This window comes from Branchiostoma floridae, chromosome 4, assembly GCF_000003815.2.
Source record: "Branchiostoma floridae strain S238N-H82 chromosome 4, Bfl_VNyyK, whole genome shotgun sequence".
NCBI lineage: Eukaryota > Metazoa > Chordata > Leptocardii > Amphioxiformes > Branchiostomatidae > Branchiostoma > Branchiostoma floridae.
The window spans coordinates 10507341-10531791 of record NC_049982.1 but is presented as its reverse complement, the minus strand read 5'-3'; the positions used below and the strand labels follow the sequence as shown (position 1 = coordinate 10531791).

The 24451-nt window shown below is 42.0% G+C and overlaps 3 protein-coding genes across 3 annotated transcripts in view; 2 read left to right on the top strand and 1 right to left on the bottom strand.

Annotated features, from left to right (window-relative positions):
- Window positions 1-621: 621 nt before the first annotated feature.
- Window positions 622-5891, bottom strand: LOC118413954 (stabilizer of axonemal microtubules 1-like). Its single transcript, XM_035817631.1, has 7 exons — window positions 5846-5891; window positions 5348-5488; window positions 4828-5105; window positions 4167-4333; window positions 3519-3761; window positions 2864-3066; window positions 622-2355 (listed from the first exon to the last, which is right to left on the bottom strand). Exons 2-7 carry the CDS (start codon window positions 5480-5482, stop codon window positions 1879-1881), a joined length of 1503 nt encoding a protein of 500 aa, XP_035673524.1. The 5' UTR covers window positions 5483-5488; window positions 5846-5891; the 3' UTR covers window positions 622-1878.
- A 780-nt stretch (window positions 5892-6671) lies between these two features.
- LOC118413964 lies at window positions 6672-9932 on the top strand. The gene is made up of 4 exons (XM_035817646.1): window positions 6672-6827; window positions 8898-9068; window positions 9382-9477; window positions 9786-9932. Exons 1-4 carry the CDS (start codon window positions 6692-6694, stop codon window positions 9914-9916), a joined length of 534 nt encoding a protein of 177 aa, XP_035673539.1. The 5' UTR covers window positions 6672-6691; the 3' UTR covers window positions 9917-9932.
- Window positions 9933-19855: 9923 nt separating this feature from the next.
- Window positions 19856-24451, top strand: part of LOC118413903 (ankyrin repeat and BTB/POZ domain-containing protein 2-like) — a 50035-nt gene continuing 45439 nt past the window's right edge. Inside the window, exon 1 of the mRNA XM_035817532.1 lies at window positions 19856-20047. The gene's annotated coding sequence lies outside the window, so the exon portion shown is untranslated. The remainder of the gene's footprint in view (window positions 20048-24451) is intronic.

Sequence of the window (24451 nt, the reverse complement as noted above, 5' to 3'; positions counted from 1 at the left end):
CCTGATTATGAATCGATGGCCCGGTGATTGTGAGACAAATTGAAGAGGAAGTCTGCGCCTAAGTAAACTGACCCTATCAGTAGTCTTGAAGCTTTTGTTGTCTAGACAGAGAGAACTCGCGACGTTGTAGAGTCAGGAAAGGTCTGATCAAATGTATCTGTAAGATGACGGCAATCATTCTGATGATGAAATGCTAATGTGTTTTTACTTCAGGTCATCAGGATATCTGCTTCTTCCGAGAAAACAGGTACTAAGTCGACATTACATCATAGAAAAGTGACATGAGTTTGGCAATAGGTTTAGATCTGCCGAGTTTGCCTTCTCAGTTGGTCGGAAAAGCGGCTACACTATGGGCTAAACACAGACAGTCTGGGAGATGCTTATTTGCCATGGGAATTTTCAGTCAGTCTTTTGGAGCCGCGGCCGAACAGTTCACTCCTAGGCCAATTCTTCCGGTCATGTGACAAAAAAGGGAAAGTAGCAATAATTTGTATCAATATCAGAAGATGAACAAATGTGTCATCAAATTTTATCACCAATTGCAATGTAATCTGGAATAAAATGTATAAGCTGTAAAATCACAAAATAATCCTGACTCAAAAATCAAGCCACGATACAACGTTTTCAAAATTAGTCTTTGAATTTTATTCATTCATACAAAAGCCCATCCCAAGTTCATACAATATAGTCATCAAGGTTATAGGTATAAAATATTGCTACAAATTTAGAAAATTATAAAACTATCTACACATCATTTCTCAGTATATCTTTCAAATATAGCAGCATTGGAAGACAGTTGAAAGTTAGTGGCATGGCAAAACTTTCTTCATCTTTACAAACAGAAAGCTCCACAGGGAAAAGTGTTTGACAATGGTTGCACTTACAAGTACTTCTAGATAGTCACTCTTAAACTTGAGGGTCCAAGAACTGGGTTATACCTAGCACTATTGTATAAACATAATGTGACATGACCTCATTGGTGACATGAGTGTTTAAAAACAGAGCAGCAAAAGTCATGTCATGGGTCTACAGACAATCACAGTGAATGTGGTAAAGCGTCATAAAGTCGGCTGTCACTGCTGCTGATTTTTACCAAAGCAGCTAACTGTTTCTATTGTAGACAGTTGTCTGTAGAAAGAAACATTTATCATATATGGCAAGCAAAAACTTACAGCAGCGTAATATCAAGCAATGTTGAAATATTTCCACAATTCTAGATTATTCTCCTTGCCTTAGTGGTGTATAAAATCGTTTTCCTCTCAGAAGCATTCCTTCTGGAAGATTTAGTTTGTATATGCACATGTCATATAGACTAGTATGGTATCAGTATACTAATGCACTTGATTATACACATCACATCAAATTAATGTTAACATCTCAGGATTTCAGGGCACTTCCTTACCAACTTGACGTATACTTATCCAAACAGCTACATATTATAAAATAACTCACACTGGTGAGGGTGCACATAGAACTATACACATCAAATCTATATTCAATGTTCTTATTTTCTTTCAATTAAATATATGTATTAATTGTTACATGTAAACATTGTTCTGTGTGTTACATACCTTAATCACAACTATCAGACTGAGTACATGATATTATACACTTAAGTTAAATTTGACACCAGAATCCACTGTAGGAAACTGGCCGGCTTTGATGTTACTTCAAAACTTTTAAGTTAAAATTGACTTTATTTGGGGATATAAGAACCAATATCAATACCTTTATATGCCTTTGAATATAGTTTTTTTAAAAATTGACTGGTGGCCTTTATACATGTACAACAAAATTTTAAGCTGCCAGCCATAAAAACCTTTCGAGGTCTAATGTGAAAGGTAAACATAAATGAATGATTTAAACCAAGCATGAAGTCTAAGCTGCTGCTTGTGCTGCCTTTTTCTTCATGCTCTTGAGTTGTTTCTTGAGGAGATACTCCTCAGCCCGGCACAGAGGCTTCTCCACGGGCAGGAAGTCCTGCTTGTATATGGTGGTCAGGTCCTGCTCACCCAGGGAGGCTACCGGCTTGTTCTCTGGTTTATAGTTGATCACTTTCTCTGCCTTCAACGGAACAAACTCGTGTTTCGTCGTGGAGTAACCTTCAAATTTCTTCAGCGGTGGGATGTAGCGCCCCTCATGGAAGTCTCCGAACCGTACGCGGGGCGAGGTGCCCCAGTCTTTGAAGAACTCGTTGTTCATGGTGGTGCCGTCCAGCTTGGCGTTGGTGGGTCTCAGGCTGGGCTGTGGTTGGAGGGCTGGGGCGTTGTACGCACCCTGGACGTCCTGCGTGCGGAAGTCCTGCATGGTGATGGTAGTCCCTTCAAACGGCAGGTTTGGGTCTGTCTGGTACTCCTGGGGGAAGTTCATAAATGCATGTTAGCTTCCACTGTGTCAAGGAAAAAGTATTGTTGAGTAAGTAGAGCAACTGTGATGCTGCCATTGTCATCTTCATAAATTTGCACAGACACTTCACTTGGAAAAGTTGCTGAATGATTATTTTATAGATGATCCCATGATCTGGAGATAAAAATTACTACATACATGTTAGGATATACATTAAGGTGCACACCTCTAACAAGTCAGTAAGACAATAATTGGCTGTAATCATGTAGCAAGATCTACATTTATCTGCAAACTGGAAATCAAGCCAGAAGGATGTCAGACACTTTAATGGCCCGTTACCAACTCGACCCATGGCTAATCAGACCAACCCAGCCCACCACCCAAGCTAACTTGACCCCAAACCCTAACCCTATCCCAAACCCTGCCCTAGCCATGCCACTGGCCTAGTTGTCCAGGGTGTTGGGCCGAATTCTATGCCAAGAAACATGGTGGAACACTTGTCAAGCAGAACACTAACCTGTTCCTTCCTTATAAGGTCGGGTCGTGGGTGCACGCGGGCATCGTAACCCGGGAAAGACCCCATCTGCTCCGTCTCGAAGTTGCGCATGCGGGACTGCATGCTCAGCCTGATGGTCTCAGGGGCGGGGGTGCACATCTTGGTGCGGGGCTGACGCTTACCCTTGAAGTCAAACTGATACTTGGTCTGCATGTTCTTATCACCTGTGGACAGGTAGATCATTTGTAAAATTTTGTCAACTAATACATTTTGTACTATCATTGCTACGCCCTTTTGACAAGTACAAGTTCATCTCTAAAACATGTTGCATGGCATAGTATCAATCAATCTCTCAGCCGATTAATCAATCTATCAATCAATCAATCAATCACCTGCCTGCATCAACTGTTGATGCGTGACAGCAGCAAACATCTCCTTCCAGGATGTGCTTTTGCACAATGCATGATAATATACTCAATCGCATGTATTCCTCTCCCCATTCAAATGGATGAGGGTGTATATATTCCTGAGCATTTTATCCTACAGTATTAGTTCATTCAACTGAATTCAATTAAATTTTAAAAGTGGACTATCCCCCTACTTCAGTACCTTGTATGAACCTACTGCTTCAGAGATCAGCCCCAATACACTGAAAGTTACATGAAGGATTTCTGACCTCTCCTGGGAATGACCATCTCCTGGTCGCGTGCGGGTGCCCGAGTGGCCGGCGCGGCGTGCTTGTGCCCGCGGTACGTCTTCATGTTGGTGGTCTCCAGGTCGTGGCTCCCCTCCAGCAGGATGTTGTCTGGTTTGGACTTCACCAGCTCCGTTTTGCCGCCCAGCTTCTCTGGGAAGTCGGCCATGGTGACAGACCTCAGGTGGTTCTTGGAGTCAGAGGGGTTCGGGTACAGGATGGATCCTGGGGAAAAATTCCAAACATTGCAGTTAGTTGTGCTTGATAGATTAAGTTCTACCACTTAAGACTAAAAAAAGCAAAACTTCCTTTCTTTTGATACTTATTAGGCTTAAACTGCCCAAATTCTCCGACAAATCATGTACAAAAAATTTCAATGCATTTAGAAGGTTTGAAATCATGTAGCTAGTTATGTAGTTTGTAATCATGTTAGATTGTTAAACATGGAAGTTGCAAAGTAAATTTGAATTTCTACATGTATGCAATTGTAACTTCTAGACTTCAGTCATAACAATTTCAAATTCATAGGTTAGTTTCTTCCAGATCTTATCAACATGAGCATAATGCTGACAAGTCAACCATCTCTACATGCAGTAGCAACAGAGTCGACCCACAGCCCATGATGTTTACCTGTGAATGTTGGCAGTTCTCCAAACTGGAAGCGAGGCTGCGGCACCCAGGGTTTGAAGAAGTCTCGGTTGGCTGTGCGGGAGTCCAGCTTGTGTCGGGTGGGCTGGTGGGTGGTGACCGGGCGGGTCAGGTGGGTGGGGGACGAAGACTTCTCCAAGAACTCCTTCCTGGGAGGTTTCAAGAAATCAGATTATTACTTCACATTCAAGACCAGATCATATCAAGTTGATTTTTGCTTAGTAACTCTTTCACAACAGCTACTTGAAGTGAGCATTCTCCTATGCAGAGGCATCTATACAATATTGCTTAATACATTGGGCAGGCTCTGGTGAACCAGGCAGACATTTTCCACTTTTGCGGGTATGGCCTCTGACAAGCTGTCAGACAATCCGAGAATTGCATAAAATGTTTTCTTTAGGCTGACAGTTGGTTAGGGGCTAAAACCACAACAGTGGAAACCTCAGCTTAGTTGAGCAGAGAGTACCCAATTTTTGTTGTATAGGTTGTAGGCAAGGCTCAAACAGCATAGGAGGACAGAAAAGAGAGCAGTTGTTGCTTGCTTTCAAAAGGCAAGTCCAGTTCAAAGTTGATATTTTAGTACTTGTATCAACTTTTGAAAGAGCTTAAAAGCGAACCACCTGACACAACTTGTACAACCTACCTGTATTCTGTCATCCCCTCCAAGGGCATGTTGGGTAATTCATAGTTGTCTTCCTGCTTGATGAGTCCGACCCGACCTGTGACCCCCGGCAGCTGGTAGTCGTTCTTCTGGATGGTCATGAAGTCCATGCGCGCCGGTCGGGGGTCACGTGCGGTGGGCGGGGGGCGTCTGGACATGCGCGGCCGAACTTTGTGATGTTTGAAGGTCTCCTGGTAGTGCGTAAGCGAGCATTCGCCCAGCTTTCCCTGTATGCCTGTGCCTCGAACTTTCTTGCATCCCTGAAGAAGAGGAAGAGAAGAATAAGATCAGCTTGTCCCTTGAATCTAAAGATCTTCCGATGGTTGAAAAAAACTTCATGACACAAAATGGATGAAAATTTATTTTCCTAGGCTTACAATGACAGATTTAACATTGCAAAGTAACTAGAAGAGCTCCCAAACAATGAGTGGGACAGAAAAAAATGTCAAGCTGGAGACAGCCCTGATAGAAGGTTTATCATGAATGTGCAGAAGTTCCCTACCTTGTGGTGCTTGTGTCGCCCACAGTCACACAGCTCACAGATGCAGGTGATGCCGTCTGGTAACGTCACATCAGTGTCAGCTGTGCCCGGAAGAATCGCTGACTTGTGACGAGGTTTGGAGCTCCTGGGTGCCATGGCTGTCTGAAAGTAAGGATTTGTAGGTTTATCAGGATCTGCTACATTTTCTTATAAGTGATTCTTAAAATTATTTCTAAGTGACTTTATTTGATATGGGTTTATAGATTGTAAATCAAAATTTTTTTGATTTATCAAAATTAAGTAATCGAATATGAACTCTTTTCTAAGTTCCAGACACAACAACAGCCTCAACGGATTTGTAAACAAAGAAGGTCAAGTTTCACGGTTGCTACACATGTACACACAACACAACAACATTGCCACTTTCAAGCCAGCGTGAATTATTTCTGCATTGGGACATTTTTAGCGGCATGAGAAAAAGAAAAGTAAGACATGAATGAATTACAACATAAGTCAAACCCCGGCATTAACGTCACTGGAGTTTGGAAGCCTAGCTGTTTCTGAAGTGCAGTCCACTTCACCAGAGGAAATCGTAACGCTTCAATAATTTTGCCTCTCGAAATGCTGTTGCCACTTGAAATGGTGTCATTAAAGTTCCTTTCTTACATCTATAACTCAACGACAATCTCGAAAGCCTTTAGCACCGCAATCCATCATCATGAAACTCATGAAAGTAGGAGTAAAGTTTGCTGAAGAAATATTGCCCCCCTCCCACCACTCCTTTCATTCATCACGCAAACCAAACACGCAACAAAAAGCATCATGAACACCTGTTGCAAATCTCCCTAATCAAGGAACACAAGTTTGTTTTACTTTGTCGTCTTATCTCAATTTTACATGGCTACCGAGAGGGAATTTACAACGTACCTTTCAACAATAGTCGTTGTGTGGAAAGCGGGATTTAATTAGGTCCGCCTGTTCCCGCAGTTGTTGTGTGATCGCCTCGCGGGTGTTTACAATGTAACCATAGCAGCTGTCTCTGCAATACAAGTCAGGATTGATAGATGTCGCTAGTAAGCATGTAACTAGACTTTACTTTTTTTGTTTAGGAGAGATTGATCACGTTAGCGTTACTTGGTGAGGACAAAAATCTTAGGAACGCGATCAGTATAAAACATGAACAGATCATCGTGCGTTCTTCATACCGTGATCAATCTCGATACAAACAGAGCAAAAAACTTACACCACCTGTTTCACTGCACCTGTTGTGGCTGCAGTACAGACCAAGACTGCAAGGTGGCGCGCGTGAGCTGCAAAGAGCAAATATGCCTTCCAACGTCTCGCGAGAATATACGAACGAGACTCATGACGTCACGTGGCGGGTGGTTTGTAAACAGCAAACATCTCCGAACGTGTGCGGAAGTGGTGAAAATTTTGTGGATTTTCATGAGTCTCTCGGACGGTTACCTTTTCTTCAAAGTAGAAAATGTGCACATTTCAGGTAGGTGATCTATTTATTGTCGTAAAGGCGGTGCGTAAAGTTTCTATCACACATAAACTTTTAGACTTTCGACAGCTGTTTAGATGATCGGGGGGAGGGGGGCAGCTGGGCAACGAGACACAAGCGAAACCACAGAATATACTAAATGTAAACGTCTGTCATATCTAACTGCAGCAGCGTAAACTTTATCATGTGTATAAGGTTCTATTTGGAGTTGAATAAAACTCCTCGCTTGAACCAAGGAGGTTATAGGCGTCTGATATACTAGTATGATATTCATAATTATAAGCTCCTTGCCAAGGATCTTCCAAATTTTCACCTAAATTTTTCGAAAAACGATTATCACATGACAGCGAGGACAGTTGACATTTCATGAGATATGTGTTAAGTTAGCTTTTTTCGTATTAGCCAAAATATGTCAATTATTGTCGACCCTTCGGCAGATGGACATTATAGGAAGAACAGAACAGCTTCAAACTAGTTATTCTTTGTGACTTATTTCAGTTCCCCCCTTTGTTTTAAACTCATTGAAAAAAAAAGTTGTGTTTGGTCCAATCACAGTGATTGGCACGTCTGTTTGTCTTGAGTGTGAAGTATTGTTTCATTCTCTTCTCACTTGACACATGGACAATTGGCTTTTACTAGTTTTAGACATACTTGATTGCACCATTGTTTTCATATCTGTATGACAATTTCTAAAATACACATTGTCTGCAAAGCCAGACAGGGCTGTCTGTCAAACAGCAACTTTTGTTCTTGTTTCATTTATTGAATTACTTGTCAATCAAGGTAATGAAGGTATGAAATGTAGCATTTTGAGCAGTCAGGAAAGATTATGTGGCATCATTATAAAAGAATATTAGTATACTGGAAATGTGTGCTTGCTGTGTATACACATCATGATTGGGCTGTTCCAAAAAATAACTGTAGAGGGGGGTGGAAGAGGCTGGATTGGAGGGGGGGTAGGGTTCAAGCGTCTGGATTTGGAACTAGGGAGGGTTTGCGCCAATTTGGACTTGGAACTAGGGAGGGTTTTGGCAATTTTGGATTGGAACTAGGGAGGGTTTGGGCAATTTTGGATTGGAACTAGGGAGGGTTTGGTAGCCTCTACCAGGCTCTGTGGATCGGTAGAATCATTATCCTCACCACGAAGCCTGTGCGGGGTCGCTAAGAACAAACGAGATAAAATTAATCCCCCCCGTTATTTGTACAAAGGAAGTAGCCCAGCGCTGGAGATAATTTAAGTCATAAATCGGCCAGTGCCCAGTGGGAAACAGCTCGGTTTGGGACAAGGTCAAACTGGGATCGACAACAAAACGCGGCAAAAATGATGTTTTGGACGGCGTTTTTTGCTAAAATATAAATGCTTTTGAAACAATGTAGGCTAGAGTGAGGTTAATTTTGCGATGAAATGTAACATGATAACAGTTTACGCTGTAGGTAGATTCCTGTGCGGTCAATCTGCAGCAATCGGTCGCGAAAAGAGATCGCATTTCTGCCCTGTTGAGTGGGGCCAAGCTGTACCTTTTTGGTGAAGTTTGGAGGCAAAAAGGACTCATTTTGGGATGCAATGGCCGACCCGAGGACTTATGACGATACCAAACGTTTGATGCAGGACGGGATGGCTTGTAAACAATGTTTTGCCGGTCCCCGTGAGAAGTCCCGGCCGCTGCAGTCAAGACCCGTCACGGGCGAGTCGGAAAGTAATAAACCACTTCGCACCTATTAGATAGCGATTAGTGGACTTCAAAGAACGTAGCGACCCCGCACAGTCTTCGTGGTGAGGAAACGTACTCTTCTGGCCGGCTAACTCCCCTTGCGTACTATAGATTCTATTTGTCCAATTTCGACAATTAGACCACCGATCCACGAAGCCTGGTAGAGTCTAGGCATTTTGGACTGGGAACCAGGGAGGGTTTGAAAAATTCTTGGATTGGAAGTAGGGTAGGGACAAAAGTTGATTTTTGACCTCTTCCACCCCCCCCCCTCTACAGTTATTTTTTTGGAACAGCCCATTTCATGACATAAATTTTTCAAGTAATCACAACACCTGTCACCATCTTCTCCCAGATCTATATGATTGGTCGGACCCCAAGCAGAAAGGAAAGTACAGCCGTCCAAAGCTGAAACGACGTGAGAGTGCGCCGTCGGGGTCGCTGGTTCACATTAACGAGGAGAAGATCGCTCTCTTCAGACATGGGGAGAAGGTGTACGCCATGCAGGAGAAATGTCCTCATTTGGGTTGGTAGTTTACTAGAGCTGTAAATTCATTTACTTTTGCAGTCAGTGGTTATGTTATATGGTAGGTTTACATAGGCCTAAAGGTTTGGAAGTCGTAGTTCAAACAATTCTGTAGTACGACTGTCTCAGTGTCATGACTTTGCATTAATAGCAAAAATAAATCTAAAAAAACACCACGTAACTTAAGCTTCAGATTTACAGTACTTGGGTAAGTATCAGCATCAGTTGCAGTCTTGCAGAGTGTATGTTTTAGTGTGATTTGTAGATTAGACAGTTTCATGTTCATTAACAAATTCTTTACTTCCAACTTCAGGTGGACCCCTGCATCTTGGTGACATTGAGGAACTTCCTGACAAGAGTCTGTGTGTGCGGTGTCCATGGCACAGTTGGAGATTTAGCCTAGATACAGGTGAGTTGGGCCTCAACATATAGCTTAGGATTAGTAACATAGTATCAATGTAATAAAACAAATGTTTCATAATCTACAGTATAGCCTGTAATAGGTACAATGTATGAACAACTATTGTCATGTCAATTAGTATCATGTTTTTCTCTTGTCTTTCAATCACAATCTTTTACTTATCACAAAAGTTATCCTAATAACAAGTATCTAATAGTAATGATTGTTTCTTTTTTTTGTCTGTTTGAGCCTGTATTTGTTCATGAATTGTTGGATGGATAGTTTAAAACGCAGTCTGTTTTGTTGTTGAATGGCAGGTCGTTTGGTGCTTCCAAAGAAAGACAAGGTTGCCATCACATTTCCTGTAACAGTCGACGCAGAGGGGAACATTTCCATAGGATTCCTGGAGTTTGCAAGCGACTACTTCTCTGGAAGTGGGGAATTCTGAAGACAAGAGGAAGTAGAAAAGCAGAATATTACAAACATAATCACATGTTAAAAAAATATCATAGATATGAAAAGATTATTTTCGTAAAAGCCATGTTAAATAGTACACAATTATGTACTAGATGTAGCTGTTTCAGAAAACTCTCTTGTTGAAAAAAGAATACCAACAAGTAGAACTTGCACAGGTAATGATGGTTTGTTGCCCAATAATACAAATGTACAAGTACATTTACATGTAACACAGGTCTGAAGAAGAAGACGGTTTTTGTGATTTTACCTCAAAATGAGGTATGTCATCTGTATTATGTCATTTCTGTTATAGAGTATAGGTATCCATAACAGTATTCATTGATACCGGTATATTTTTACACGTCTACCAGATTGGGTTTCTGGACAAATATGTTTATTTTCCTTACCTTTGTTTTCCTTAGGCCACACCGATTTAATTTCTTGGTTCACGGATTCGCTCACTCCTATTTTTTTTTGGAAAAAAAAAAAAATTACCACTCAGCAAATTTTCACCATTAATGAAACCATTCACCAACTTTCTGGTGTAGCAAATTGGCCTTTATATTATAAGCTCCTCAAAGTGTGGGTACAGGTGCTGTTACTGTACAAAAATAGTGTTTTTGTACTTTTTTCAACATGAAAACTTTTTTCTTTATGTTTTGGATTAGCCGTTACCTTTAGTACGGCTTTACCCCAACCATTTTACAATTTTTATTTCGCCCTTTCGCTCCATATTTTTTATGAAAAAATCCGTGAACCAAGAAATTAAATTGGTGTGGCCTTATCTTTGTATATTGTGAGTACTATCACTTGGCTTGTGTAGATGATAATTTCAGTGAGATTGATTGGAAATTGATGAAAGTGTATGGTTTTTATGTGCATCTTTTCAGTTATTATTCATGATGACCACACTTTCAAAAAGTTTGGTTTTAACCTTTGGCTTAGTTGCTACAGGAGATGTGCAATAATACAGTTGGTTTTGACTCCTGCTTGCTGACTATTGTGAAGAGTTTTTAGGTGATTCTACCGGTACATGAGGGTTGTATATAGCAGTATTATCTTTTATATAAGCAATGTTGTTGGGAAGTGCACCATTGTGTTTATGATGGCAATTATTATTTGCCAACAAGAAAAATACAAAGACATAACCATAGAAAGGACAGTCTCTCGGAAATTGTATCTAAAAGAAATAATGTTATCTGGCAAAAATAATGTCTCAGTCTCTCTCAACAAAATATCTTACCCAAGAGTCTTACATTGGAACTACATTGTGTGTTCCTTTTACTGGGAAAGTATTGTTATAAAGGTGATTGTTTCTATGGTAGCCTACAGTTATGACAGATTTTGTTTACACTCTGTTTTGTTTGTTTATTGGTTTGTATGTCTCATAGCTAAAATGTAAAAGTGTCTTGGAATAAACTATTTTTGAAGCAGTTTTCTTGGGTAGCATGTTTCTTTTTGCTAAGTACAGGCTTTTAGTTACTAGTAACTGCAGTACTACGCTTGATAATTAGAGGGCGCTTTTGACATACATGTATCTTGTTTGTGCAGGACTGAGGTAGCTGGGTCAGAAAGAATGCTATCCTGAAAGTGAATCCCAAGTTGAACAGAATCAGAAACGCTTTTGAAATGCTTTTGTTGCATTACACGTAATCCGATTCAATCTGTTCTTGAATTGTCAGTATTGTTTCAAATTTTAATGGTAAAGTTTTAAGCATGCCATCTGAACAATGTAGTACATGTACCAGTTCTTTGTGTGGGGTGTTTAGTAAAGTTAACTCTTGAAATTTTGAAGAGTTTTGGTGCTTTGTTGCAGATTAAACATTGAAAGTTTGCATCCCAGATCAAGTCTGCTAAGTAAATCACAAAAATCACTCATTACTGACTATGCAGGGACAAAACATGACCGAGTAGCTGGCGGCAGGTAAGTGTTGATGGTTTCAAAAAAGAATTCTTCAAGGTTTGTTTAACTTGTTCACTCTGGGTGAGCTTGACCGGTGTTGGTTTGTTATCATACACATGAGCAGCAGTCTCCATATACAAACATGTATTGTGTATTCTGTCATTCAAAAATGTTTTGTGCATAATGAGTGTACAGTGCATAAAACCTATAGAGTTTTCCATGTCACCCCAGAGAACCTGTGCCCATGTTCTGTAGCCTGGTACAGGGTAACCATGCCATCCTGAGAAAACTGCTATCTCTATGGTGCTGAGAGTTATACCCCCAGTTTGTAGTTCACACTGGAGAATTGTTATGGGGTTGGTTTTAATTGCTTTGCTCACAGGGTACAATAACTCATAAAGCCAGCTAGAACTCTAATCTAAAAAGATAGACTGCCAGAAAGAAACAAGGAGACTGGGCCTGGTGAAATGCCCCTGGCAGACAAGTGGAGAATGGTGACCAGGCTACAAGTTTTTGTACGTACACTATTTATCCTATAGGAAAAAGACTTTTCATTTTTTTATTCCAAGCACTGTCACTGTCCAAAGTCACGTCTAAACAGGTACTCTGGTATTTCATGTTGACAATATTTGTGTTTGTGCACTACTGTCTAGCCTGGGTACCATCCTATTGCTCGGAATCCTATCTATCGGGGCTCCTTGCACTCGCTGCACTAATAAAAATAGGGAGCATTGAAGTGCAAGGAACCCCGGTAGAAATAGGACGGTACCCTTGGCTATAACTGTTCTTCCCATACAATGTCATCGTAGGGAATCAAACCCTGACCACTTGCTAAAATCCAAAATGTATGATTGTTGATTCACCCCTCTCTTTCGCGGCCCTCAGAGTGTATTTGTATATTCCTTCCACAGCCACAGAAAGCCCTGCTGTTCCACTCAGTCATAATTTTTGACAGTTTTTTGGGCCACCTGGGTTCCACCGCCAGACTCTGCAAACAGAATTTCCCTCTCAGGGTGGATTTGAAGATGATATCAAACAACTTGAGTCGTTCATAATTAGTCAATCTTTAGGCATGGACCATTACCCGGTACCACCTGTTCCCCAGTAGGGCCCTACTGTAAACAGTTACAAAAGTTTCCTGTCAACTAAATTGTTTACTTTCCTCTTGAAATTAGAAGCAGCCATTGTTGAGTCTGCACACCTAATCATTAGAAAAGCTGCAATGTATAAACAAGACTGTTGCTCTGGGCAGCAGCCGGAATTGGGTCAGCGGGAGCTTACCAAGTTGCTTATTCATAACGCTAGTTCAGCTTTATTCGCGGGGAAACCTTTATCCGTTTTATTTAAAACCAGGGTATTTCTGGATATCAAGTCGACTGACAGTGGTTTCAAACTGCATTATATTGAAGAAAAAAGGGATTTGAAGCTATGTGATATCCCTAAATATCCTGTTTTTAGGTACAGCTGATATAAGTTACCCCGCTAATAAAGGTGAACTAGCGTTAAGAATCCAGACTTCTTATACCAGCACACAAGATGCAAACTACATGTAGTTCATTTTGCCATTCCTACACTTAATTTTCAGGTCTGAACAGTGTGTAGTTTTAGATGTTGAGAAACCACCTTGCATAAAAAGATATCATCATCATCATCATTACAGCGTTTCAGTAGTTGCACTGAAGCTGGCCATCATTAATTTCCACTGCTTTGTCTACTGAGCCCCCACCCAACTTTATCTCAATAAGCCCCCTCACAACTTCATAAGGTCCCGCTCAACTGTTCTTTTCCAAGTCATCATGAAAGTGTGGAAGTGGATACAAGGATCCGTGGCTTCTAGTTGAACTGATCAAAAGTGATGTCAAAGGAATTGATGATCAAAGCGGTTTTTGACTGTTACATTAGACTAGTTCTCTGGATCAAAATATAACTTCTTGATTCAATCCCTTTGATATGATTTTGTCTCCAGTAACCCCCTTTTAAAAAATGAGATCCCATGATTTAGTGGATGGGAAGCTCAGGCCACAGCTTGTCTGTCAGCCCTGTCAATCAAACCTGCAGTGGGGGGAAGCTGCTGACAGAGGAGGAGCAGTAATAGCTTCCAGAAGAGGCTTTTAAGATAAGCCTGATTTATGAAGAGAAGACAGGATGCATGCTGAGGAGTTTCTTTATACATTAGCAGAAAAGCACCATAAGGCAAATTGTGAGCAAAATGTGCATAATTAATCCATAACCTTTTCTTCAATCTTCAGTGAAACTTGTCAATTAGTCTAGTGTATGAATTTTATATCTACTGTTAGTAATATTAGGACATATAGTATCATTAAGCTACAATTTTAGGGTAATGTTACAATGTTAGTATGGTGAATGGGGTTGAAATATATTTGTACATGTTGAAACATTATACAAATGTATAATCTGTCAGTGTTTATGTGTGAAAGATGCCAACATGAAATATGTTTCTAGATTGTGTAATAGTCAAGTCATGATTCAGTAGCTATTGTAGAAATTGACCCATCTGTGACAGTCAAACCTTCCCTCCAATGACAATCCCAGAGAATTAAAATATCTCCTGAAGAGTTAGGTTTCCCACTACTGTGACTGTGAGTCTTTTTGTAGCCTCTCTGTCTGAATTTATCTTATCACTTGTCTCCCAGCTTGTGGTGATCAGCTCACAGCATGATGTCTACAAACCACATTGTTTACACAAGTGTGAGGGGTTAATGGATAAGATAACTTCAGAGTCACGCTCTGCTGAAACATGGGACTGGTGAGTGGGAACCAAAATAATGTCTTTTTACTACCAAGTCATTCTCCTGGGGTGAGTGTAAATAAACAGGTGGAGAAAGTAACTTGGGTGGCAAACTTTAAAGTCTTTGAAATGTTGCCAGCATCTAATGGTCCGTCACATACAATGTACTAGCATCTCTGCTGAAATATTGTCACAATGCACTAGCATCTCTCAACTTGTTTTAACAGCTGAAATATTGCTGGATATGCAAGACTATTTTGCTAAAACATGCTGAACCACACTGGCATCCTTGTCATGATATAAGACGATTCCTGATTTTGAAAAATCAAGGTACTTTTAACACTTGTTAACTTCAATTTTTTATCAAATAGATCTAACGCTAGACTAACCTATATCAGTTGCTTTCAGCAATGGGTATTTAGGGATATGACGTCGATGGACGGTAGTTTCAAACTACAGTATCTTGAACATATTACAACTTGAAACCACTGTCCGTTCAGTTGATGTTGGTAAACACAATGAATATAGGTTACCCTGCGGATAAAGGTGAACTAGCATTACATCTTACAAAGAAATGGAAAAAAAAATTTTTCTCAGAAAAAATAAATGTATCAATTTGGAAACCTAAGCATCGGTATGAAGAACCTCCAGCAGACTTACCCCAGGTACCTGTCAATCATTCAGCAAGGTTATTAATGGGCCCCCTGCCATGAATAATGGAGCCCCTCTAATGGGAAAGCAGTGTCCAGGCTGTGTTAAGTGTTTTAGAAGTTCACCTTGAGAGTCTGTAACAGAGACGTGTCGTGTCCAAACTGTCGTGAACAGATCACACCTGGAGCGTCAGAACAATAGGACCTGTCACGGGGGTGTCCGTAACAGGAAATGAAGTCTAACAAAAGGGATTTGGGACCAGCATAGAATATGAGCAGCAACGATGCTGCTGTGCAAAAATACAATGTAAATCTCTATCAACATCAAGGTCACTTTTTTTTTTACGACCAAGGTCCCCTGATTGAACAACAAGGTCACTACTTTTAACAACAAGGTCACTTCATCTTCAACAATGACAATGACACCTTGATGTACAGTGTCATCCAGAAGCCAGATAAAATGTAAGTTTGCAAAAAAAGTGCTTTCAAAGTTGCTACACTTTTGCTGCTCTGTTATTACTTTCTTTCATCATTTTTTGAAGAACCTTATTTCGCACAAAGTAAGGGCTTTCCATGTACTTTGTCTGGAAATATTCAACACTTTCCATGAACTTAATTGTCAATCAGCATGAAGGGTGGTACAAACAAGGTACCTCAACCTTGGTTCAAATAGTCAAAGGCATTTGTCTAACTGTTGATGGATATAACTAAATAAAGGCCTCCCTAAACTTAATCACTAGTTGAGCTAGACGATCTGTTCCACCACCTCCTCCTTAGCACTGCCTCTTATAGGGCATGTAGTGCTGATTCCCAAATGGTGAACATTAAATATTAAAGTCGTGCACTGTCCACTTCTCCCAATCCACTTAGCCCAATTCTACTGCGGGGAAAATCCACCTTCTCCATTCACAGCCACACTGTGCAAACCTCTGCAGCTTTCCCAGGCTTACTGAAATCTTCAGGGATTTGTCTGTTTGAGAAGCGGATCCCATGCATGTTCTGCACTGGCTAATTGGATGCATCAGTCTGTGTGGAATGTCCTGTTCATATGGAGTGAACTTTATGTGGTGTGTATTCTTCCTACTGATTTTCTCATCTGATGCATGAAGTGTGTGCTGTTATTGGCAGCTTTCATCCAAGGCAACTCATTTGATCACAGTATCAAAGCAATTTCAGAGTTGGAGAGTAATTTTTCATAACACCCTGTATGATAGTGGTTCATAACTAGTGATAGTATAATTTAAGCAAGGAGGTTAATTTTTGACCTCCTTGATTTAAGCTAGCATTTATATATATAAAGAGTTGGAAAAGATTTCATACATATGAAAAAGCTTTTTGAAAGAGAATTTTTTAACGTTAAATGATGACTGTTCAGAAGCCTGTTTGCAGACTCTCAGCATTCCTTTCCTATCCTATGTAGTACTGACTCTGTGTTTTATGTACGTATACTGGTAGACTAGACAAGCTAAATCTATTTGAAGTCAGCAGGATTATCTGAGTGTGTTTGGTTTACCTGGGGATTATCCTGGCTGGTATCACTTACACATGGACAGGGGGTCATACCTGTGCTCAGCCACCTGTTTGATGGGTTTATTAGTCATCACCTGTCTCGGGAAACTTTCCTCAGGTATGTAGGATATTCTAGATAGATCTTTCGTCTGTGAACTGTATCCTTGTAGCATTGTTACTCATATATCTGTGAGGAAGAAACTGAATAGCATGATTAGGTAAGCATAAGGTGAGACTCTGAGGACAAGAAAAGACTGCTCATTTTCCTTACAGTATTGAAACTTTGAAAAGGCGAGCCTTTTCAGTCCTGAAAACAACAAAATGTAGATTATGGCCTGATCATCTGCTTGCTTGGTCAACTCTCTTCCTCATATAACAGTTAGGTCTGAAAGCAAAGAGACCTCATCCAGTAGTCTGTGTAACGCAAGCTCCGCTATCCGGAGCTTGTAGACTCCTCCCGCGCGGCAATGTACGACGGGCCTGAGAAGCGCGATTAAATCAGGCTACTCATCCAGAAACTCACTGGATGTAGCAAACCTGAGGTTTTAGATAAAATGAAGTTTAACCAATGTCCATCAAGTACAACAGAAGTTTCATAAATGACTCTTAAATTAATTCACCTGTAAAAATGTACATACCGGGGTACCTGTTCATCCCTGAGTGATGATAGACCTGTTCCAGCTGGCTTGCTGCACACCTGGCCAGGTATCCGTACCTGCGCCCACCCGGATGTTCCAGGGATTTCCCCCAGTCGGCAACCTTTGAGACAAACGACACTGCAGAACAAACATGGCTCAGTTGATACACCGTACCCATCCTTTGATGAAGCTCCTATTCTTTGCAGATGGGATCAACATTGTCTAATTGCTTGTGTTGTATCAAGTGCTTTTCTTTTTTTTTTTAAGGGGAGGGTCATTCTAGTCTATTCAGCAATTAAACAAAGACAAGATATGGACAGACTCTTTTCAATGACCTTCTTTTTCTTTGTGATCTTTACTGTGGTGATTAGTGGCATACTTTATAAAAAGCAACTCCATCAGAAAGCACCCCGTAGGACCAAGGTTGATGGAACCTTGGTCGAACAACGTCCAGGAATGCTGTGGCCAGGAAACTTTGTAGGCCAGAGAAATGAAACAGGTTTGCCGAGTCCAATCTTGATTTTGAACAGAGATTCTACAAATAGATGAATGAAGTCCATTTTGAGATCTTTTGCAAAATTTGCTGTGGTTTCAAATTTCAAATGAGTACCATGTTGCTCATGTTGCTCATGTTGCTAATGACCAGGCATTGCTGCAGGTGTGGTTCTTAAGTGTGACAATCTGCAGCCCACCCCTGGATAGTATGAAACTTTGAAAGTTGAAAATCCTGCCTAGATCTTTTAAAAGCTAGAGAATTCCACCCATGGCTGCATTTGTGAGTTCCTTATCAGATGTTGACATCAGTAGCAAGTTTGTTTTTTTAAATGGGTGCTTTTGGAAGGGGTCTGCATGGAAGTGGTGTAGTGAGATGTAATGCATTAGTGATGAATTTACAAGAGTTGTCAACATATACTTTTACAAGGGAAATTTGCAAAGAAATCCACTTCAGACATCTGTTATTGATTCATTAAACACTTCTGAACATTAGCTTTAAACTTAAGCACGAGAGTCATAAAACACACAGACACCGACTGGTTTGGATCAAACTTTGAAAAAGCCAGGAGCCTTGAACAGACTTGGAATTTTGATTGGCGAAACTTATATCAGCTCCAGACATCAACAGGAAGGTTGGAGTTTATTCTGATGCAGATGTTTTAAAAATCTTGCATGTCGGCAGAACCCAGCAGACATAGGTGAAATTCCAGCAAAGTGAACTTCAATCGAAGAGTGTCGTTTTGAGGATGATTTGTTATTAGTGAGGCAGCTGAAAGATTAGTGCAGAGTACACAATATTCCGTTCACCAAACCTGAGTAAGTGTACGATGACATTCCATGAGTTTTGTTTCATATGGATTTTTTCAGCTGAGTAGTTTGGGGACACAAGGAAATGTTTGGCTGATGCATGTTATATACCATAGATGCAGCTGAGAAAGCTAGCTCAAATGAAGTATACCCAATTGTATATACAATGCTATGATGTTTTAGAATGTGCCATCAGTGACCTAGATATTAGCAGGTATCTATCAAAAGTTTTCTCATACGGTAGCAAAAAGAGCTTGTTGAAAAAATACCTATCTGGAAGAAATTAGTCATCAAGACTCAAGGCTTTCGTGTTAAAATCTGTTGCACACAAACTTTTAGATGCATGTAGCAGAAGTTAATGTACTGCCAGAAAATTATCTTACCAGGTATTGGGTGGCCTTTTCCATGATCTATGATTTAAAATAAGCACTTTATTGTTGATTAAACCATACATAATTTCTTCAACTTTTTTGTCCAGTCCGCTCACATTTTTATGTTCCTAACATCAAGGAGGTGATCTGAGACCTCCTTTATAACATATAAAGCTATATCATCTCATTATCTCTCTCATATCAGTTTTTTCACATTTATGTGGTAGCATCAAGGACGTTACATCATCAAAACTTCTTGTGGGGAAGCACAATGGAAAAGTGCATGGCCAGGGAGAAAAATCTAGTTTGATGGCATCGGTACATTTCTCAGTCTAACGTTATATTCTATAATTCTTTCAACTAGTAGTTGCCTGGAGTCCAGCCTTGTTCGCACCAAGGAGGTTTAATATTAACCTCCTTGTTCGCACCTATCACCAAAGCGCACAAGGCTGGACTCCTGGCTTTTCCCCTTGCCCCATTCAACAGCCGCATGCCAGGCTTATTCAGCTTCCTGGGCGTCACAGTAAACAATAACAAAAGGGACCCCTGATTTGCATTAAATTACCTCACTCCGGAGTGTTCTATTCTCCAAAGTTATCTGTTACATTTACAGAAATCTAAAAACGAGAATTGTAAAATATTTCTCATTTATTATATTTGCTTAAGTATTGATATCATATCAGACATAACTCTTCAGGCAGAAAACGTGTATGAATCTAAGATTTTTGATAAAAGGAATATGAATTTTACCTAAGACACCCCTATTGGACGATACCATTTTGCGTCTCCCCAGCCTACCACGGGTGTCCCTGCCGTGTTTACTCTACCGGCACTGCGCCTGAAAGTCGCGGCGCGGAGTAGTCAAACTCTCCCGGCTAGCGTTCTTCTCAAGCCCCGCTGGTGTGATCGCCAAAACTTACTCCTCCTTTTCGGACCCTCAAACATTTCCTGATCACTCGGATCTTTCTGGGAATTCTTGGGGAGCATCGCCCTGTTGTTTGGTGAGTACGTGTTGTTGTAGATCATAGTTTTGTGTAACATTTCCGACTCTCGTGGCGAAACCGGTACCACAACTGGCTTCCACTCCACTGCGAAGTTACAGCTGATCTAACCAAACCAGTATAGCGTCTAGGACTATTCAACTAGAAAGCCCAAAATTACAGATAGGAATCCTTACACAGTTACTCAACCCATCTCGGAAAATAGCCTAGTGGATTTTGTCTTCTCCATTTTTGTTGTGGTAGTTAAGTAGCTCTCCCTGAGAAATTCCGCTGGCTTCTTTGCTTTGAAACGCAAATCAAGGGACTTGAAGAGTAATTTTTGCCTTGCCGCCAGGCAAGGCTTTACGCCAGCTTTTTTCCATGGATCAATGGACGGACCTTTTAACCCAGCCCTTCCAAAGCCCCTTCCAAAGGCCCGTTTTTAATGGGGGTATAACAAAATCAAAAAAGAAAGAAAACTAGACAAGAGAGACAAGACGTTTTTTCACTGTTTTCATTTTTTTTTACATCATTTCAAAGAACATACAAGAGAAGAAGGAAAGAAAAAGGGATGTGTCAAGCTACCCACAACAGGTTACTTGTCCGCCGAGCTCCCACCAACCCACTCCTGCCAACTTGACACATCCAAATAAAAAGGACATACGAAACGTACAAGACAGACAGTTCATACCAGACTGATACGACTACAGGGGGGAAGCAGGGGATTAAAAGCGTAGTCGCAGTTTTCCCCCGTCGACCCTCGCCCACTGCACTGAGCACCACAGAGACATAAACGTTGTTTCGTTCAGACGTACAAAGTCAAGCTTTATTCTTGAGCGGAGGCACTCCTTGATGTATGGGACCATCTCGACATGAGTCGAAAAGGTCTTGTCAAAGAGTGCTTCACAACGTGAGGACCATATGCGTTTCCTCGCGACGGCCAGGGTGTAGGTGATAGCATCTATCTTGCATTTTTTCCATGAGGGTGGCAGGATGCCATAGATAACCATCTGTTTATTTATTCGGAAGTCTGACATGACCCACCTCCTGAGAAAACCCTCCACCCAAGTCCATGTTAGCAGCACTTCGCTGCAGTACCACATGGCGTGCTCTACAGTTTCGTGGCCTTTACAATTCTGCCTTGGACAAGTTCCCGAGCGAATGTAACCCCAGTTCGAGCAGAGCAGGGCATTCGTTTTGAGGGCGTGGTGTGCAACCAGCCATGCAGTGTCCTTCAGTCTGTTCTCCAGGAGTGGGTGTTGAACAGATTGGAAGGTTAATGGCCAGGGAACAGAACGCTTGTTAAGACAGACGCTTGGAACGTGAGCATCCTTCTTCAGAAGGCTGTCGTATAGAGACCGCGTAGTGCACCCGGGGTCCCACTTTTTAGAGGGGGATGCCTCTACGAGTTCAGATACCAGGGACTGTAGAGCTTTGTAGTGGGGAGGGGCATTCGGGGAGTGGGGCATGTTATTGGACCATGTTGACGGGTCGAAACGTCTAATGAAAATACCGAGCCAGTACCTGGCGAGCTGCACCCAAGGTAAGTCTTCCTGGGACATGATGTCCGAGAAAGGCCGACTGTACAGACATTTTGCCTTCTTTGCTATGTCGATTAGGCCCCAGCCGCCCTTCTCAGGAGGAAGGTAGATGGTATTTCGGCTGATCATCTCACGCTTTTTGTCCCAGAAAAAGGCGAACAGTGCGGTATTGATTTCCTTCATGACCGAATCAGGAGGGGTGAACACCGACGCCAGGTACCACAGTTTGGCGGTGGCTAGAGAGTTTGCCACTGTCACTTTGCCTGTAAAGGAGAGGGATCTGGCTCCCCATCCTTGTAAGGTTTCAACAAATTTGCGTTTACCATCCTTCCAGTTGGTTAGGGGCATGTCAATGTTGCCAAAGACCCCACCAAGCAGACGGATGGACCCAGATGTCCATTTTATTTGTACAGGGGTGTCTGGTCTATTTCTCCATTTCCCCAGCCATAACCCCTCACACTTGTCTAGGTTCAACATTGAGCCTGAGCCTCTGTTGTACAGCCCGACAAGGTCAAACAGCCTGACGATAGAGTCGTCTGATGTCAGGAAGGCAGAGTTATCATCTGCATACAGAGACATTTTGGCTTCGTAGCCGCCTGGGAGTTTTACTCCATGCACCTCAGAGTCTTTGCGGACTGTCGCCGCAAACGGCTCAAGAGAGATTGCATACAACAGTGGCGAAAGTGGGCATCCCTGCCGCACTCCCCTTGTTAGGGCGAAGGGAGACGACAGGGAGCCATTCACCAAAACGGAACTGGAGATGTCGTTGTAAAGTATTGAAACCCACTTCCGAAAGGAAGGTCCAAATCCCATTCGTGCGAGAGTCTGTTGTAGAAAGGAGATGTTGACACGGTCAAAGGCTTTTGCTTGATCAAGGGAGACAATAGCACATTCGATGTTATTGTTATTTGCGTAAACAACTATGTCTCGTGTGAGTCGGAGGTTGCACTGGATCGACCTTCCTGGTACACCACAGGTTTGGTCCGGGTGCAACACCGACGCTATTACAGACTGAAGGCGGTTATTAAGAACTTTAGTCAAAATTTTGTAGTCGGTGTTTAGGAGGGAGATTGGTCTCCTGTTCTTGGGGTCCAATTCGTCTCCCTTCTTTGGCAACAGTGTCAAAACCCCAAACTTCTGGCTGGAGGAAAGTTCTCCAGCATCAAGAGCTTCTTGAAACACCTTCAGGAGGTCGTCGGCAATCAGATGCCAGAAGGTCGTGTAGAACTCTTTGGGTAGACCATCACTGCCCGGGCATTTATTATTTTGCATGCTGCGGACTGAGTTTAACATTTCGTCGGTTGAGACAGGGGCCTCCAATGCTTGGGCCTCCTCTGGGGTCAATGTGTTTTCAAGGTTGTCACAAAGCTGGTCAGAGGCAACCGGGTCCACTGGTTCCTCAGCAAACAGCTCTGCGTAGAATTCGTAGAAAACATTTGCGATTTCGTCATCCTCATGGACAACTTGTCCCATTGAGTCTCGTATGGCACAGATCCTTTTCTTCTTGCCGTTGGAAGCGGCCTGCTTTAGAAAGAAGGACGTGCACTTTTCCCCCTCCTCAAATTGTTTGATTCGGGATCTGACGATGGCGCCCTGAGCTTCAGAGGTTGCCAACTCTGACAGTGCGTCTTTCGTGGCCTTATATTGTCTCAGGACATCAGGTGAGACCGCACCAGCATTAAGCTGGTTGGTCAGATCCCCTAAAGTGTTGTTCAGTTGGTAACGAACTTCTCTTTTGTCTTTGGCTATCTTACATGAGTGCTTAATAAACAAGGAGCGGGTTCGGTCTTTGACGTCATCCCACCAAGATCTCAGGGAAGGGTAACCTAACTTCAAAGTCTGCCAGTCCTTGTAGGACGCAGTGAAGTCCGACTGGACTTCTTTGTTCTTTAGGATGGAAACATTGCACTTCCACATGGAAGACTTCATTTTAGCTGTTGGAAGCACATCAATTCCCACACAATCGTGGTCTGTGAAGTATGCAGGCCGGAAAAAATGGCCAGAGACGGGCAGATTGTTGGATGAGTAAAGTCTATCCAGTCGACATGCTACAGCGTTATCAGGTTGACGCCACGTATATACGCGCCCATCCGGATTCAGCTGCCTCCATGAGTCATGTAGGCTGTGACTAGCACAGAGGTTCTTTAGAATTTTCGAACCTCCAGAACTACGACTTGGATTCCCCCCTCTTTTATCTAGGCTGGGAGACTCAATGCAGTTGAAATCCCCACAAAGGACCGTGGACTCAGAGTTGGATAAGAAATTGCCTAGACCACGGAAAAATGTGGATCGTTCAGCTGCATCATTCGGTGCGTATACGTTGCACACTCGAAGAGAGCGCGTGCCGTCAGCCAGGACTGCGGAAACTACGCGACCCTCATCATCGCAGAATTTCTTAGTTATTTTCAAGTCAAGGGATGGGGAAAGCAGGATGCCTACACCTCTAGAATTGGGCGTACCAAGGCTCCATAGGGCCTGCCCTCCCCATTCCTTTTCCCACTTAGTAGGTTCATCCACATGTGTAATGTGACTCTCTTGCAGGCAAACAATATCAAATTTGTGTTGTCTGCAATAGTCGTATACCTGTTTGCGTTTGTTGGGATTGCGCATCCCGCAAACGTTTAAGGTTGCTATAACCACCATCGTTAACATAAAGAAGGCATTGAGCCTATGCATATTTTGGGGCATCATTATAGAGATTCTCCAGATGACGTGAACTCGTCGATGGCTAGCTCTCCTGATAAGGGAAGGTCGTAACCGGGACTATGAGGGCCCTTCGTTACTGTCGACGGCTCACTCTTTCTTTTTGGGCTGACTTCTTCGTCGGAAGGCGCAGGCCTTTTAGAGGTCTGCTGGTCGACTTCCATCGCGTCAGATGACGGGT

Coding starts and splice junctions, on each gene's coding strand:
- LOC118413964 (XM_035817646.1), top strand. CDS start 6,692: ATGACGTCACGTGGCGGGTGGTTTGTAAACAGCAAACATCTCCGAACG. Junction 6,828..8,897: donor AGAAAATGTGCACATTTCAG/GTAGGTGATCTA, acceptor ATCTTCTCCCAG/ATCTATATGATTGGTCGGAC. Junction 9,069..9,381: donor GGAGAAATGTCCTCATTTGG/GTTGGTAGTTTA, acceptor TTCCAACTTCAG/GTGGACCCCTGCATCTTGGT.
- LOC118413954 (XM_035817631.1), bottom strand. CDS start 5,482: ATGGCACCCAGGAGCTCCAAACCTCGTCACAAGTCAGCGATTCTTCCG. Junction 3,762..4,166: donor AGAACTGCCAACATTCACAG/GTAAACATCATG, acceptor ATTTTTCCCCAG/GATCCATCCTGTACCCGAAC. Junction 2,356..2,863: donor ACCTTATAAGGAAGGAACAG/GTTAGTGTTCTG, acceptor AACTTCCCCCAG/GAGTACCAGACAGACCCAAA.